Source organism: Oncorhynchus mykiss, chromosome 13 (genome assembly GCF_013265735.2).
Source record: "Oncorhynchus mykiss isolate Arlee chromosome 13, USDA_OmykA_1.1, whole genome shotgun sequence".
Classification (NCBI taxonomy): domain Eukaryota; kingdom Metazoa; phylum Chordata; class Actinopteri; order Salmoniformes; family Salmonidae; genus Oncorhynchus; species Oncorhynchus mykiss.
Window position 1 is genome coordinate 68,190,261 of NC_048577.1, and position 19,432 is coordinate 68,209,692.

Sequence of the window (19,432 nt, forward strand, 5' to 3'; positions counted from 1 at the left end):
AAAGGGCCCTCGGAGTGTGGTGTCAGGAAAATAACCTCACACTCAACGTCAACAAAACTAAGGAGATGATTGTGGACTTCAGGAAACAGCAGAGGGAACACCCCCCTATCCACATCGATGGAACAGTAGTGGAGAGGGTAGCAAGTTTTAAGTTCCTCGGCATACACATCACAGACAAACTGAATTGGTCCACTCACACAGACAGCATCGTGAAGATGGCGCAGCAGCGCCTCTTCAACCTCAGGAGGCTGAAGAAATTTGGCTTGTCACCAAAAGCACTCACAAACTTCTACAGATGCACAATCGAGAGCATCCTGGCGGGCTGTACCACCGCCTGGTATGGCAACTGCACAGCCCTCAACCGTAAGGCTCTCCAGAGGGTAGTGAGGTCTGCACAACGCATCACCGGGGGCAAACTACCTGCCCTCCAGGACACCTACACCACCCGATGTCACAGGAAGGCCATAAAGATCATCAAGGACAACAACCACCCGAGCCACTGCCTGTTCACCCCGCTATCATCCAGAAGGCGAGGTCAGTACAGGTGCATCAAAGCTGGGACCGAGAGACTGAAAAACAGTTTCTATCTCAAGGCCATCAGACTGTTAAACAGCCACCACTAACACTGAGTGGCTGCTGCCAACACACTGACACTGACTCAACTCCAGCCACTTTAATAATGGGAATTGATGGGAAACGATGTAAATATATCACTAGCCACTTTAAACAATGCTACCTTATATAATGTTACTTACCCTACATTATTCATCTCATATGCATACGTATATACTGTACTCTATATCATCGACTGTATCCTTATGTAATACATGTATCACTAGCCACTTTAAACTATGCCACTTTGTTTACATACTCATCTCATTTGTACATACTGTACTCGATACCATCTACTGTATCTTGCCTATGCTGCTCTGTACCATCACTCATTCATATGTCCTTATGTACATATTCTTTATCCCCTTACACTGTGTACAAGACAGTAGTTTTGGAATTGTTAGTTAGATTACTTGTTGGTTATTACTGCATTGTCGGAACTAGAAGCACAAGCATTTCGCTACACTCGCATTAACATCTGCTAACCATGTGTATGTGACAAATAAAATTTGATTTGATTTGATAAGTGAACTGGTCAGAATACGTATGACTTCTTCAAATGGGGGAATAGATAAATAAAATACTTTAATTTTGAAATGTGATTGAGACGTGTGAATATGCTCTCAAATTAAAGGTGACATTATATACTGTCACCTCAAAATGCTGGAGTATAGAGCCAAAATGTGAGTTTCACTGTCAAAATAGATATGGTGTGGACTGTGTACACAATACAAACTAATTCTGATTAGTACCTCACTTTCTGTATTTTGACTGATACTGCTTTGTAAACTGGTCTGGTCAGTCTACTCACATATTTGTGTTTTATATTTCTCTCTACAAGCAGGACTTTGATTATTTTTCATAATGATACATCCATTTAAAATGTTGTAAAAAATATACTGCCACTCCATCTTCACCACCAAAGAATAGCAGTGTGGTTTTAATATGATTTGACTCTTTGCAGGCTGTCAGGCTGTCTAGTCACAGAGGAAGGCTGTGCTTCTCTGGTCTCAGCTCTGAAGTCAAACCCCTCACACCTGAGAGAGATGGATCTGAGTAACAATGACCTGAAGGATTCAGGAGTGAAGCTGCTCTCTGCTGGACTGGGGAATCCCCACTGTAAACTGGAGACTCTGAGGTCAGTGTTCCTGTAGTTGGTCAACAAGTGATAACTGTTCATCTTATCAAATATTTGTACTTTTGGCATTGTTAATAATGATACATCCATTTCTGAATAGATATAGCTTGTTTCAGGACACTGATATGCACTACAAAACCAAAAGTATATGGACACCTGCTCGCCGAACATCTCATTGCAAAATCATGGTCATTAATATGGAGTTCATCTCCCCTTTGCTGATGTGAACTCCACTCTTCTGGGAAGGCTTTCAACTAGATGTTGGAACATTGCTGCGGGGATTTGCTTCCATTCAGCCACAAGAGCGTTAGTGAAGTCAGGCAATGATGTTGGCTGTTTAGGTCTGGCTCGCAGTCGGCGTTCCAATTCATCCCAAAGGTGTTCGATGGGGTTGAGGTCAGAGCTCTGTGCAGCCAGTCAAGTTCTTCCTCACCGATCTCGACAAACAATTTCTGTATGGACCTCGCTTTGTGCATGGGGGCCTTGTCATCCTGAAACAGGAAAGGGCTTTCCCCAAACTGTTGCCACAAAGTTGGAAGCACAGAATTGTCTAGAATGTAAATTTATGGTGTAGCGTTAAGATTTCCCTTCACTTGAACTAAGGGACTTACGGTAGTACCCAGATCTCGTTGGCTGGCCCTCGCTTCATGCTCGTCGCCAAACCCACTGGCTCCATGTCATCTACAAGACCCTGCTAGGTAAAGTCCCCCCTTATCTCAGCTCGCTGGTCACCATAGCATCTCCCACCTGTAGCACACGCTCCAGCAGGTATATCTCTCTAGTCACCCCCAAAACCAATTATTTCTTTGGCGCCTCTCCTTCCAGTTCTCTGCTGCCAATGACTGGAACGAACTACAAAAATCTCTGAAACTGGAAACACTTATCTCCCTCACTAGCTTTAAGCACCAACTGTCAGAGCAGCTCACAGATTACTGCACCTGTACATAGCCCACCTATAATTTAGCCCAAACAACTACCTCTTTCCCTACTGTATTTAATTTATTTATTTTGCTCCTTTGCACCCCATTATTTTTATTTCTACTTTGCACATTCTCCCATTGCAGATCTATCATTCCAGTGTTTTACTTGCTATATTGTATCTACTTTGCCACCATGGCCTTTTTTTTGCCTTTACCTCCCTTATCTCACCTCATTTGCTCACATCGTATATAGACTTGTTTATACTGTATTATTGACTGTATGTTTGTTTTACTCCATGTGTAACTCTGTGTTGTTATGTGTCGAACTGCTTTGCTTTATCTTGGCCAGGTCGCAATTGTAAATGAGAACTTGTTCTCAACTTGCCTACCTGGTTAAATAAAGGTGTTCTCAACTAGCCTACCTGGTTAAATAAAGGTGTTCTCAACTAGCCTACCTGGTTAAATAAAGGTGTTCTCAACTGGCCTACCTGGTTAAATAAAGGTGTTCTCAACTGGCCTACCTGGTTAAATAAAGGTGTTCTCAACTAGCCTACCTGGTTAAATAAAGGTATTCTCAACTAGCCTACCTGGTTAAATAAAGGTGTTCTGAACTAGCCTACCTGGTTAAATAAAGGTGTTCTCAACTAGCCTACCTGGTTAAATAAAGGTGTTCTCAACTAGCCTACCTGGTTAAATAAAGGTGTTCTCAACTAGCCTACCTGGTTAAATAAAGGTGTTCTCAACTGGCCTACCTGGTTAAATAAAGGTGTTCTCAACTAGCCCACCTGGTTAAATAAAGGTGTTCTCAACTAGCCCACCTGGTTAAATAAAGGTGTTCTCAACTGGCCTACCTGGTTAAATAAAGGTGTTCTCAACTAGCCCACCTGGTTAAATAAAGGTGAAATACAAAATAAAAAATGTATGAAGCTCCCGACGAACAGTTGTTGTTCTGACGTTGTTTCCAGAGGCAGTTTGGTGATTGATGCAAGATGATTTTTACGGACTTCAGCACTCAGCGGTCCCGTTCTGGGAGCTTGTGAGGCTACTTTGCGGCTGAGCTGTTATTGCGCCTAGATGTTTAAACTTCACAATAACAGCACTTACAGTTGACCGGGACAGCTCTAGCAGGGCAGAAATTTTACGAACTGACTTGTTGGAAAGGTGGCATCTTATTACGATGTGAAGTTGAATGTCACTGAGCTCTTCTGTAAGGCCATTCTATTGCCAATGTTTTGTCTATGGAGATTGCATGGCTATGTGCTTGATTTTAGAAACGAGTGTGGCTGAAACGGCTGAATCCACTCATTTGAATGGGTGTTGTCGTGGCATTTTTCTGCTTTACCAAATGAGAGTTACAAACTACACACCAGTCAGAGTTACACTTAAACTACATATTTTTATTAAGAGCTTGCAATAGCCCTTTTTGACTTTCAATGATGAGCTATCTCTAATCAACTATTGAAAAAAAGTGAATACAGAAAAGTACAAAGATCTTTTATAGCCAAGATACACCCTTCTCAACTTACATGACGAACCACAGATCTTAGGAACAGTTCACAAAGGTTAAGCTTTGTATGAAAGATATCTATAAAACATAGCAGACAGTTACTGCTGTGTCAACAGTTCTCGTTGTAAAGACCAGTGTCTGGCCCCCTCCTACTACAAACTGGAACCTGTCTCACCCTGGTACGGTATAGCACAAAAACATTACCTTTACTATCTGGAATGCTCTTGAGGCTTTATTACCCAAAGACATCGTAAATCTCCTCTGTCAGTGTTATCTCATAGAGGCCCATCCTCAGTGGAACACACACACACGATAGTTAACAGAATACTGTATTCTGTCAAATAAAACAACCATTCTAATGCAATACAAAGATTATAATATAATTTTACAAGCACTATAACATAATCTGGCCATTTTCCACGACAGTGTCCTCAAACCTTTGTATATCTATTGTATCTGAACATTTTGAAAAAATATACTGCCACTTTTTTCACAGACAAAGAATAGCAGAGTGATTTTTTAAAATATTTTTTCTCTTTGCAGGCTGTCACACTGTAAAGTAACAGAGGAAGTCTGTGCTTCGTTGGTCTCAGCTCTGAAGTCAAACCCCTCACACCTGAGAGAGCTGGATCTGAGTAACAATGACCTGAAGGATTCAGGAGTGAAGCTGCTCTCTGCTGGACTGGGGAATCCCCACTGTAAACTGGAGACTCTGAGGTCAGTATTCCTCTAGTTGATCAACAAGTGATAACTGTTCACCAGATCCACATGTGTTTACCAGACACATAGTCCACATCACATGTGTTTACCAGGTACACATAGTCCACATCATATGTGTTTACCAGACACACATAGTCCACATCACATGTGTGTTTACCAGACACATAGTCCACATCACATGTGTTTACCAGGTACACATAGTCCACATCATATGTGTTTACCAGACACACATAGTCCACATCATATGTGTTTACCAGACACATAGTCCACATCACATGTGTTTACCAGACACATAGTCCACACCATATGTGTTTACCAGACACATAGTCCACATCACATGTGTTTACCAGACACATAGTCCACACCATATGTGTTTACCAGACACATAGTCCACACCACATGTGTTTACCAGATACATAGTCCACACCACATGTGTTTACCAGATACATAGTCCACACCACATGTGTTTACCAGATACATAGTCCACACCATATGTGTTTACCAGACACATAGTCCACACCATATGTGTTTACCAGACACACATAGTCCACATCATATGTGTTTACCAGACACTTAGTCCACATCATATGTGTTTACCAGACACATAGTCCACATCATATGTGTTTTGGTTGTGTTTTGGGTTGTTTTTCCCAATGGTAAATAATGTCCTGCGTCATTTTGGAGACAATTCACTTGTATTAATAGTAAGAATAGAATATGTTTCTGAACACTTCTATGTTATTGTGGATGCTACCATAATAATGTAGGAGTCGTGAATAATGATGAATGAGAAAGTTAGAGCCACAAAGATCATACCCCCCCCCCCCCCCCCTCCTTTCTCACTCATTATCATTCATGATTCTTTCATGATTTTTCTTAATCATGGCATCATCAGGATTCATTTAGTGGTGTTTAGAAACATGTTATCTACCCACGTAGACATCAAATTAATCCAGTCATTCAGTTACTATTGGGCAAAACAACACCAAAACACGACCAAAATAAACTGCAAATACAACCATTGAGTTTGACTCACAAGCTTGATGTAGTCATTGCGTGCAAGGAAAATGGGACCAAATACTAAACTTTTTACAAATGTTATACACTATAAGTGAATTGGTCAGAATACATATGACTTCTTCAAATGGGGGGACTAGATACATAAAGCTCTTTCATTTGTAAATGTTGAAGCAGATATGTAGCAGATATGTATGAAAATAACCTCAAATAAAAAATGCTGGAGTACAGAGACAAATTTAAAATGTTAGCTTCACTGTCAAAATAGATATGTCTGTCTTTTGACTGATACTGCTTTTAAACTGGTCTGGTCAGTCTACTATAATACTTGCACTACGCATTTTTCTCTCTACAAGCCATATTTTGATAATTTGTCATTTCCAATAATGATACATTTATGAATAGATATGGCAGGTTTCAGGACACTGATATATCTGAATATGTAGAAAAATATACTGCCACTATTTTCACCACTAAAAAAATAGCAGTGTGATTTTAAAATGATTTTACTCTTTGCAGGCTGTCTAGTCACAGAGGAAGGCTGTGCTTCTCTGGCCTCTGGTCTCAGCTCTGAGGTCATTGACTGTTTTGTTTTGGTTGTTTTTCAGAAATACCGAAAATATTATAAATTAATAGTAAAGAATGTATTATGTATTTTTTTTTGTCGCTTTTATTGACAATGAAAGTAGAATATGGTTCTGAACACTTCAATACTAACCTCTCATCATTACACTAACAGGGGAGGTTGTCAAAATAATTTGTGCCTCTGTAATTGTCTCATTCATTATCATTCACAATTCATTCATGATCATAATCATGGTAGCATCCACATGAATCTAGAAGTGTTCAGAAACATCTTCAATTCTTATTGACAATATGTGTGAAATGACTCCACCATTTAGTTTCTATTGGGAAAAACATAATCCAAAAGAAAACGGCAAAATCATCAAGTTTTTAGTCACAAACTTGATGTAATCATTGCATTCTAGGAATATGGGACCAAATACAAAATGTTGTATTACTTTTAATACACATGAGAATTTGTCCCGATACTTTTTGTCCCCTAAGGTGGGGTGTTGTAATTTCTAAACGGTTCTCCCGATATGAATGGCACACAGACACAGTGGAGCAAAAGATATGTTTACACATGATGACCTCTTCCCTCTCTGCGGCCCATGCAACTTAGTCTTGACATAGAACAGATAACTGCCGATGGCCACCACTATAGTACAACAAAATACATTCTTATGAGAAATAACTCATAAGCATATCATGAAAATAAAACATCTTACCTATGTTACCAACCAATTCTGATTATTCCCCAACAGAGACAAAATAAGAAATAATGCTTCACTGTCCCAATAATTATGGAGGGATGTATGTGAAAATGTAGCAAAAAATATACTGCCACTATTTTCACCACCAAAGAATAGCAGTGTGGTTTTAATATGATTTGACTCTTTGCAGGCTGTCATGGTGTCTAGTCACAGAGGAAGGCTGTGCTTCTCTGGTCTCAGCTCTGAAGTCAAACCCCTCACACCTGAGAGAGCTGGACCTGAGCTACAATCACCCAGGAGACTCAGGAGTCAGACTGCTCTCTGCTGGACGGGAGGATCCACACTGCAGACTGGAGAAACTCAAGTATGTAGAGGGTTTATGTCAATGTTCATTTCAGATGTGTTTGAGTTATCAGGCTATTTAAGACAAATATTCTTACCACCACTTGGACAAAGGTGTGTGTGTGTGTGTGTGTGTGTTTGTGTGTGTTCACGTGTATCACTCAATGACTGTCTGTTCTTCGGCTCACCCCTACAGTGTGGACCATGGTGGAGAGTACACAATGAAGTCTGAGCTTAGAAAATGTGAGTATTGACTGAATATGACTAAGAATAAGTCGTAATTGAAGTTAAATCAAAGACTACCATTATTAAGTCAAAGACCACCATCATTACTTACTTGATCATATTTAAAAAAACGGTGTATTTTGAAGTATTCAGACCCCTTCACTTTTTCCAAATTTTGTTACCTTACAGCCTTATTCTAAAATTGATTTTTTTTCAATCTCAATAATCTACACACAATACCCCATAATGACATCACAATACCCCATAATGACATCACAATACCCCATAATGACATCACAATACCCCATAATGACAAAGCGGAAAACAGGTTCTTCGAAAGTTTTGCAAATGTATTGCAAATAAAAAAACAGCTACATTATTTACATAAGTATTCAGAACCTTTAATAAGAGACTTGTCTGTAGAGCGCCGAGACAGGATTGTGTTGAGGCACAGATCTGGAGAAGGGTACCAAACATTTCTGCAGCATTGAAGGTCCCCATGAACACAGAAGCTTTTTCATTATTCTTAAATAGAAGAAGTTTGGAACCACCAAGACTCTTCCTAGAGCTGGCCGACCTGCCAAACTGAGCAAACAGAGTAGAAGGGTCAGGGAGATGACCAAGGACCCGATTGTCACTATGACAGAGCTCCAGAGTTAATCTTTGGAGATGGGAGAACCTTCCAGGAGGACAACCAGCACTCCACCAATCAGGCCTTTATGGTAACGTGGCCAGACAGAAGCAACTCCTCAGTAAAAGACACATGACAGCCCCTTGGAGTTTTCCAAAAGGCACCTAAAGGACTCTCAGACCATGATGAAACCAAGATTGAACTCCTTGGCCTGAATGCAAAGCATCACGTATGGAGGAAACTTGGTACCATCCCTAAGGACACAGCTAAGACAACGCAGGAGTGGCTTCAGGACAAGTCTCTGAATGTCCTTGAGTGGCCCAGCCAGAGCCCGGACTTTAACCCGATTGAGCATTACTGGGGAGACCTGAAAATAGCTGTGCAGCAACACTCCCCATCCAATCTGACAGAGCTTGAGAGGATCTGAAGAGACGAATGGGAGAAACTCCCCAAATACACGTGTGCCAAGTTTGTAGCGTCATACCCAAGAAAACTCGAGACTGTAATCGCTGCCAAAGGTGCTTCAATAAAGTACTGAGTAAAGGGCCTGAATATTTAAAAAAAAAATACATTTACAACATTTTCTTAAAACCAGTTTTCACTTTGTCAGTATGGGTTATTGCGTGCAAATTGATGAGGGTAAAAAAAAATAATGATTTCATCCATTTTACAATATGGCTGTAACGTAACAAGTCAAGGTGACTGAATACTTTCCGAATGCACAGTAAGGCTGTAATTCTACAGAAGCAGAAAACACCAAAGTTTAGAAAGAGTTGCTTTGACACTTTGTGTGTTTGTGTGGGCCTACACACATCCAAACAAGTGGGTGATTTAGTTCAATCACATGAATATTGTTACGTTCCCCAACGAGAAAAGCCCAAATGTCCCTCAAATAGAAGGGAGAGCTAACAAAGAGTCACTGACCAACAACCAAAATGAAACAGGTTTTAGGAGGGGTTCTGAAAGAAACTCATGGGGGGTGTCCACTGACAACAACTGGGACCTAAAAGGCACCCACCATGAACACTACATTTTCCAAAGAAGAGGCAAACAAAATAAAAACCCACACCAAACTTAGACAGGAAGCAAACTAGAAAGGTAAAACTAAATCCGACAAAGGGATGTTTTTATAGATATATAGATATATATGTATAGATAGATAGATAGATATATATATAGATACATACACATACATATATATATATATATATATACACACACACGTATTTATTTATATATATTTATAAGTACAATGAAACACTGATGTCCAGCTTTCTTCAGGCAACTTTTCTCCGGGAAGAAGAAAGGTGGAGGTGTATGTTTCATTATTAGCTACTCATGGTGTGATTGTGGTAAAGTACAGGAACTCAAGTCCTTTTGTTTACCCAACCTAGAATACTTCACAATCTAATGCCGACCGCATTACCTACCTAGAGAATATTCTTCCGTTATCGTCACAGCTGCGTTTATTCCCCCTCAAGCCGATACCACGGTGGCTCTCAACGAACTACACTGGATCTTGTGCAAACTTAACTGCACATCCTGATGCCGCATTTATTGTAGCTTGAGGACTTTAATTATCTTCTTATGGCTACGTGGGATGGTAGCACGGTGAAATTGCAGAGCGCAAAAATATGTGTTATACATCAAAATAAAGCTTAACTTTATCCAGCTGTTGTCAGATTTCAAAAAGGCTTTACGGTGAAAGCAAACCATGCGATTGTCTGAGGACAGTGTCCAGCACACAAACGCATAACAAATCATTTTCAACCAGGGAGTTGCGACACGAAAGTCAGATATAGCGATCTAATATATGCCTTATCTTTGAAAATGTTCTTCTGTTGGCACTCCAAAAGGTCCCAGTTACATTACAAATGGTCCTTTTGTTCAATGAAGTCCTTCTTTATATCCATAAAAACTCAGTTTAGCTGGAGCGCTTCAGTCAATAATCCACTCTGTTTCCCTCCTTCAAAATGCATACAAAATGAATCCCAAACGTTACCAATAAACTTTTCCAAACAAGTCAATCAACATTTATAATCAAACCTTAGGTACCCTAATACGCAAATAAACAATAAAATTTAAGACGGAGAAACAGTCCACTGTCAGGACTCTCCTGTGAGGATCCAAAGATCAGCTTCACAATGGATCAACTTCTACCAGACCCCTTTCACCCGCAGAGGGGAGGAAGGATTGATGTGAGAGGTTTTGACAGCTCACACCCAGTCATAAAATTTAAACAGGAAAGAATTCTCTCTGGCTCTCTAGTATTGGGATGGAATGTCCTTTGTCTCCAGAAGAGTTTTGCTGCCCAAAAACTCTAGTGTCCAAAAAGTGACCACTGGAACAATATTCCGAACATCAGAATGTGGGGAATGATGAGAGATGGTTTATGAAAACGAATGTCTATTTTTTGATGTCATTATAAATGGTTTAAAATGGTGTAATGAAAATACTGTAACTTGGAAAGGATACCCCATTTAGCTGTCAATTTTTCATCCAATAAACTGTGATTTTAGTTTTCTAATAGGATAAATGTTTTGAGAAAACCTTGCACGGTAACTAGCCACGCCCCAAGGGAGGTTAGAAGAGCGTGTCAGTATGATGGAACCGCCCATTTCGACAGAGTGTTTAAAAGGACTGACAAAGAATGAACATATCAGACCAGTAGAGCGAGGAGCATTAGCTAAATGTGGGAAATGGTCGAAACATTGAACCTAAACAAGAGGTGAAAAAATAAACTCACCTTCCTTTAGACAAGAGAGATGAAGAGCTGCAGCTCTTGTCCATCGTAGTCCGAATCCTGAATACCAACACGAGGAGGACGACGCCAGAAGTTCACCTCAGACAATCACTGGTACAGCTGATTAGCTGTCTTGAATCAGATATCGAGAAAAGAAAATCTAAGTGAGACTATCCTACTATGCTCATCACCAATGGGAACTGTCGACATGGCTGGTTATCTTTCAGAGTGAACAACATTAGAAGACGGGAAAGGGGTGACCCTTTTTGGACAATCAGAGCCACACAGTTGGAAGACCAACAACTTTCTGAGAAGGCTTGGTTCCGCCTGAGATAAACAGCGAACGGCATTCAACACATAAATACATTCATTATTTCTTGTCTCAAATGGGCGATGGTTCGTGTGCAAGGTATATGATTTAATGTGAGGACTGTCCTAGAATGTATCCACGATAAGTGTTCTTTTCCTCTATCTCCCCCCTCTCCATCTATTTTGTAACAAGCCATCGTATCTTGTCACTTTTGTCTCATGTAAATGTATTCTGTGTAATTATTTATTGGTTAGTAAATAAATAATGAAACCAATTTGTGTAGTACTGGATAATCAGCAAGGCTGGGGTTCTTGCAGACCCAAGAAGGTTACAACTGTTCAGAATAAGAATTGATTTGAGGTAATGATTAATAAGTGACTGTTATCGATATAGAACTTATATCTTCTAGAGTTTAATTCAGGAGATTGTAACTTGTTAAACAACTTCGTCTGTGGTGCCCCAAATCCTAATGATTAAACTTTTGCTAAACATCATCTAAATACTCTCCTGCATCCCGCCTCACCCAATGTGGCGTGGATCTGCTTTTATTTCCTAAAGTATTTATATTTACTTTGGATCTGGAATCCCTCAACTGAAGCTAGCCAGCTAACTCCAGATATTAGTCAGCAAACCATTGCCAGCGGTCATCAGCTAACCTTCAGCTCGGAAAGCTCTCGCCAGTTCGAATAACGTGACTCTAACCAGAGCATAACGGACCTGTTATTTTTATCCCCGGATTCCTACCGCAAACATAACATTTTCATCTGGAACTTCACAACTAGCTAACCGCAATCCCGGATGACTACTCCTGGCTCGCGTTTCCATCCCAGAGCAAGCACCAATTTAGCTTGAAGCTAGCCCGGCCAGGGCTCCTGTGCTACCACCGAAGCATACTCCTGGGCTACAATATTGGCCTGCTAGCTACCTAGAGCTACTTGGAACCCTGCTAATTCCACGACTGGTCTATCGACGTCAGCGCACGAAGAGGCAAAAACAGACTTACCCCCATCGCGATGCCCCCCCCCAAAAGGCTAACTTTCTATCCCCTGCTATCTGCTTGCTTGCTAACCCGGTCTGCTAACTGCTAAACTGCCGGGCCCTGGTCTGCTAACTGCTAGCTTGCCTGCCCGGTCTGCTAACTGCTAGCTCTTGCTAACTGCTTGCTTGCTAACCCGGTCTGCTAACTGCTAGCTTACCCTGGTCTACTAACTGCTAGCCCATGCTAACTGCTTGCTTGCTAACCCGGCCTGCTAACTGCTAGCCTGCCCTGGTCTACTAGCTGCTAGCTTGTTTAGCTCCGGCCTACTAACTGTTAGCTTGTTAGCCTGCTAACTGTCTGAATCGCCGTGTCCCCAGCCAGCTCAACCACTCACTGGACCCATATGTTCACTTGGCTACGCATGCCTCTCTCTAATATCAATATGCCTTGTCCATTACTGTCCTGGTTAGTGATTACTGTCTTATTTCACTGTAGAGCCTCTAGCCCTGCTCAATATGCCTTAACCAACCATGTTGTTCCTCCTACATATGTAATGACATCACCTGGTTTAAACATCTCTAGAGACTATATCTCTCTCTTCATTACTCAATGCCTAGGTTTACCTCCAATGTACTCACATCCTACCTTACCTTTGTCTGTACACTATGCCTTGAATCTATGTTATCGTTCCCAGAAACGTGCTCCTTTTACTCTCTGTTCTGAACATGCTAGACGTCCAGTTCGTATAGTCTTTAGCCATACCCTTATCCTACTTCTCCTCTGTTCTTCTGGTGATGTGGAGGTTAATCCAGGTCCTGCAGTGCCTAGCTCACCTCCCACCCCCAGGTGCTCTCATTTGTTGACTTCTGTAAACGTAAAAACCTTGGTTTCATGCATGTTAACATTAGAAGCCTACTCCCCAAGTTTGCTTTACTCACTGCTTTAGCACACTCTGCCAACCCAGATGTCTTAGCCGTGTCTGAATCATTTTGAGCTTCAACAATTTGAGCTTCGACTTCTAAAAATTCACCTTTCCAGAAACAAGTTTCTCACGGTTGCCGCTTGCTATAGACCACCCTCTGCCCCCAGCTGTGCACTCGATACTATATGTGAACTGATTGCCCCCCATCTATCTTCTGAGCTCGTGCTACTAGGTGACCTAAACTGGGACACACCGGCCATCCTTCAAACTAAGCTTGATGCCCTCAATCTCACACAAATCATCAATGAACCTACCAGGTACAACCCCAAATCAGTAAACACGGGCACCCTCATATAAGTCATCCTAACTATTTCGCCCTCCAAATACACCTCTGCTGTTTTCAATCAAGATCTCAGCGATCACTGCCTCATTGCTTGCATCCGTAATGGGTCTGCGACCAAACGACCACCCCTCATCACTGTCAAACGCTCCCTGAAACACTTCTGCGAGCAGGCCTTTCTAATCGACCTTGCTGGGGTATCCTGGAATGACATTGACCTCATCCCGTCAGTAGATGATGCCTATTCTTTAAAAGTGCCTTCCTCACCATCTTAAATAAGCCCCTCTCAAAAAATTTAGAACTAGGAATAGATATAGTCCTTGGTTCACGCCAGACCTGTCTGCCCTTGACCAGCACAAAAACATCCTGTGGCGTTCTGCATTAGTATCGAATAGCCCCTGTGATATGTAACTTTTCAGGGAAGTTAGGAACAAATATACACAGGCAAGCTAAAGCTAAGGCAAGCTTTTTCAAACAAAAATTTGCATCCTGTAGTACTAACTCAAAAAGGTTCTGGGACACTGTAAAGTCCATGGAGAATAAGAGCACCTCCTCCCAGCTGCCCACTGCTCTGAGGCTAGGAAAAATTGTCACCACTGATAAATCCGCTATAATTGAGAATTTCAATAAGCATTTCTCTACGGCTGGCCATGCTTTCCACATCGCTACCCCTATCCCGGTCAACTGCCCGGCACCCTCCACAGCATCCCGCCCCCACCATTTCTCCTTTACCCAAATCCAGATAGCCGATGTTCTGAAAGAGCTTCAAAATCTGGACCCCTACAAATCAGCCGGGCTAGACAATCTGGTCCCTCTCTTTCTAAAATTATCTGCCGAAATTGTTGCAACCCCTATTACTAGCCTGTTCAACCTCTCTTTCGTATCGTCTGATATTCCCAAAGATTGTAAAGCTGCCGCGGTCATCCCCCTCTTCAAAGGGGGAGCCAAACTGCTACAGACCTATATCTATCCTACCCTGTCTTTCTAAGGTCTTCGAAAGCCAAGTTAACAAACAGATTACTGACCATTTCGAATCTCACCATACCTTCTCAGCTATGCAATCTGGTTTCAGAGCTGGTCATGGGTGCACCTCAGCCACGCACAAGGTTCTAAACGACATCATAACCGCCATCGATAAGAGACATTACTGTGCAGCCATATTCATCGACCTGGTCAAGGCTTTCACAACAGTCTTATTGGCAGACTCGACAGCCTTGGTTTCTCAAATGATTGCCTCGCCTGGTTTACCAACGATTTCTCTGATAGAGTTCAGTGTGTCAAATCGGAGGGCCTGTTGTCTGGACCTCTGACAGTCTCTATCGGTGTGCCACAGGGTTCAATTCTCGGGCAGACTCTCTTTTCTGTATACGTCAATGATGTTGCTCTTGCTGCTGGTGATTCTCTGATCCACCTCTACGCAGACGACACCATTCTGTATACTTATGGCCCCTCCTTGGACACTGTGTTAACTAACCTCCAGACGAGCTTCAATGCCATACAACTCTCCTTCCGTGGCCTCCAACTGCTCTTAAACGCAAGTAAAACTAAATGCATGCTTTTCAATCGATCGCTGCCCGCACCTGCTCGCCCGTCCAGCATCGCTACTCTGGACGGCTCTGACTTAGAATACGTGGACAACTACAAATACCTGGGTGTCTGGTTAGACTGTAAACTCTCCTTCCAGAGTCACATTCAGCATCTCTAATCCAAAATTAAATCTAGAATCGGCTTCCTATATCGCAAGAAAGCATCCTTCACTCATGCTGCCAAACATACCCTCGTAAAACTGACCATCCTACCGATCCTCGACTTCGGTGATGTCATCTATAAAATAGCCTCCAACACTCTACTCAACAAACTGGATGCAGTCTATCACAGTGCCATCTGTTTTGTCACCAAAGCCCCATACACTACCCACCATTGCGACCTGTGCGCTCTCGTTGGTTGGCCCTCGCTTCATACTCGTCGCCCAACCCACTGGCTACAGGTTATCTACAAGTCTCTGCAAGGTGAAGCCCCGCCTTATCTCAGCTCACTGGTCACCATAGCAGCACTCACTCGTAGCACGCGCTCCAGCAGGTATATCTCACTGGTCACCCCCAAAGCCAATTCCTCTTTTGGTCGTCTTTCCTTCCAGTTCACTGCTGCCCATGACTGGAACGAATTGCAAAAATCTCTGAAGCTGGAGACTCGCATCTCCTTCACTAGCTTTAAGCACCAGCTGTCAGAGCATTTTACAGATCACTGCACCTGTACTTAGCCTATCTGTAAACAGCCCATCTATCTACGTACCTCATCCCCATACTGTTATTTATCTTGCTCCTTTGCACCCCAGTATCTCTACCTGCACATTCATCTTCAGTGTTTAATTGCTATATTGTAATTACTTCGCCACCATGGCCTATTTATTTCCTTAACTTACCTCATTTGCACTCACTGTATATAGACTTTTTGTTTTCTTTTGTTCTACTGTATTATTGACTGTTTTGTTTATTCCATGTGTAACTCTGTTGTTGTATGTGTCAAATTACTATGCCTTATCTTGGCCAGGTCGCAGTTGTAAATGAGAACTTGTTCTCAACTAGCCTACCTGGTTAAATAAAGGTGAAATAAAAAATAAAAACATGTAAAAAAAACTTCTTGATGGGATCATTTACGTCAACATCAGCTGGATTGCAGCGAGCCAAATTCAAATTAAATTACAAAAAATATTTAATTTTCATGAAATCACAAGTGCAATATAGAAAAACACAGTTTAGCTTGTTGTTAATCCACCTGTCAGATTTCTATAATGCTTTTCGGCGAAAGCTATCCAAGCGTTTATGTAAGTAGAGGTGGAGCTGACCACTAAATTGTTTTTGTTTTTTTTGCAGGTCATGTTTTTTTTTGTTGGCAACACTTTGAAAACAAAGGTAAACATAATGTCCGTCTCTTCATAAGGCCACAGTCTTCTTAGTGTGACGTCTTGGTGATGCCGTCTCAATGTTCCCTAGTCCGTTCTGAGATGTTTGAAGGATCTGATATACATTACATAATGACAATGGCTAAAGTACAGTTAGGCCAAATAATACATGGATAACCTTTCAGATCTGAGGGCCAGGAAAACAGCCCATGGAACATGTCTGGCTAAGAAGAAAACAGCCAAGGAACATGTCTGGCTAAGAAGACAACAGCCAAGGAACATGTCTGGCTAAGAAGACAACAGCCAAGGAACATGTCTTAGTCAATCATTATTTATATATACACACTCTCACACACATTTACAAACAGATAGCCAGCCGCCAAGTAGATTGGTCACGAAAGTCAGAAAAGCCATAAATTAAATCGCTTGATCTTTGGATATTTGCAATCATGAGACTCCCAGTTACATAATAAATGTTCCTTTTGTTCCATAAAGATAATTTTTATATCCAAAATACCTCCATTTGTTTGGCGCATTATGTTCAGAAATCCACAGGAAAGAGCGGTCACGACATCACAGACAAGATTCCAAATAGTATCCGTAATGTCCACAGAAACACGTCAAACGTTATTTATAATCAATCCTCAGGTTGTTTTTAAAATATATAATCGATAATATATCAACCGGGACTTTAGCTTCGTCAATAGGAGATAGAGAGACACAATTACTGCTCCAAACTGTTGCGCAAGCAAAATTCTTGTGACACCCAGCTAGCTATACACTGACACGATGTGATCTTTCTCGCTCATTTTTCTAAAGACTGTTCACAACACGGGGAAGCCATAGGGAAAGGAATCTGGTTGATATCCCTTTAAATGGAGGGAAGGTATGCAATGGAACATGGAGCTTTCAAAATAGAGGCCACTTCCTGGTTGAATTTTCCTCAGGTTTTCGCCTGCAATATCAGTTCTGTTATACTCACAGACAATATTTTGACAGTTTTGGAAACTTTAGTTTTCTATCCTAATCTGACAATTATATGCATATTCTAGATTCTGGGCCTGAGAAATAGGCAGTTAAATTTGGGTACGTTTTTCATCCAAAAATCAAAATACTGCCCCCTACACTCAACAGGTTAACTGTTACATGATTCATTTAATTGGGTAACAATTAAACATAGTTAGTGGATTAAATAAATAAATCATCAGATTAATGAAAGTATTGTCACAACACCAGTTATGCCCTTTGTAAGGCAACCAAACAGGCAAAACGTCAGTACAGAGATAAAGTGGAGTTGCAATTCAGTGGCTCAGACACGAGACGTGCATTGCAGGGACTCCAGACAATCTCGGATTATAGGGCTCTCGAGTGGCACAGCAGTTTAAGGCACTGCATCTCAGTGATTGCAGCATCACTACAGACACCCTGGTTCGATTCCAGGCTGTGTCACAACTGGCCGTGATTGAGAGTCCCATAATGCGGCGCACAATTGGCCCAGCGACGCCCAGGTTTGACAGTTGTAGGCCGTCATTGTAAAGAATAATTTGTTCTTAACTGACTTGCTAGTTAATAACGGTTAAATAACAAATGTATATTCAATTAAAACTAAACTTCGTGTCAATCCAGCCGCCGTGTCAGATTTCAAAAGGTTTTACGGTGAAAGCAAACCATGCTATTATCTGAGGACAGCGTTCCGCATACAAAACCATGAAGGCAGGTGCGCCACGAAAGTCAGAAATAGCAATATAATTAATGCCTTACCTTTGAAGATCTTCTTCTGTTGGCACTCCAAATTGTCCCAGAAACATCACAAATGGTCCTTTTGTTCGATAATGTCCTTCTTTATGTCCCAAAAATGTCCATTTATTTTGAGCATTTGATTCAGAAATACACCAGTTCCAACTCGCCCAACATGACTACAAAATATCTAATAAGTTACCTGTAAACTTGGTCCAAACATTTCAAACAACGTTCCTAATCCAACCTCAGGTATCCTAAAATGTAAATAATCGATACAATTTAAGACGGAATAAACTGTTTCTAATACAGGATAAAAACAATGTGGAGTGCGCTCCTGTTCACGTGCACCTAAACAGTAGAGTCCACCTGGAGTGACACTTACAATGAATAGGACTTCTTCTTCATTTCTTAAAATAACAAAATTGAACAATTTCTAAAGACTGGTGACATCTAGTGGAAGCCATAGGAACTGCAACCAGGTTCCTAATAAATAGGGTTTCCCATAGAAAATCCTATGACCTCATTTCCCCCCCCGGATGGTTTGTCCTCGGGGTTTCGCCTGCCAAATCAGTTCTGTTATACACATTATCAGACATTATTTTAATAGTTTTAGAAACTTTAGTCTGTTTTCTATCCAAATCTACCAATTATATGCATATCATAGCTTCTGGGCCTGAGTAACATGCAGTTTACTTTGGGCACGCTTTTCATCCGGATGTCAAAATACTGCCCTGTACTCCAGAGAGGATAAACTACTGGCAACATTTCTCCCAAATCCCAAATAAGAAGCCCAATAGCCCATATAAGAATAACATATTCAATTGCCAATTGACATTTAGTTCCCTTCAGTTCGTATAGCCTACATTATCATTCCATTAATTTACATTGTTTTGTTTACCTTCACTTGCGTCATCTGTAAATGCTGTCACGGCCGTGTGACTGTTGCTGAGAATCGTTAGTAACAGTTGATAACACAACAAATACATGTAGGCTAATTCAATCTGTATGATTCAAAAGTGCAACCCATGCCTTAAAAGTTTGAACCCGACTCATGGCGCTGTACTTGGCTATGTCATCACACAGTTCCATGGTTAGAGCAGCAAAAGA

General features: G+C 41.3%; 2 protein-coding genes across 3 annotated transcripts in view; both read left to right on the plus strand.

Moving 5' to 3' along the window:
• Nucleotides 1-4,925, plus strand: part of LOC118938462 (NLR family CARD domain-containing protein 3-like) — a 31,915-nt gene extending 26,990 nt beyond the window's left edge. For both annotated transcript variants that reach the window (XM_036942479.1, XM_036942480.1), the window contains 2 exons: nucleotides 1,577-1,750; nucleotides 4,721-4,925. In XM_036942479.1, the coding sequence (XP_036798374.1) occupies nucleotides 1,577-1,750; nucleotides 4,721-4,910 (364 nt within the window). In that variant the 3' untranslated portion in view covers nucleotides 4,911-4,925. The remainder of the gene's footprint in view (nucleotides 1-1,576; nucleotides 1,751-4,720) is intronic.
• LOC110485296 (NLR family CARD domain-containing protein 3-like) overlaps nucleotides 1-19,432 on the plus strand; it is a 373,592-nt gene that overhangs the window by 287,293 nt on the left and 66,867 nt on the right. The window lies entirely within an intron of this gene.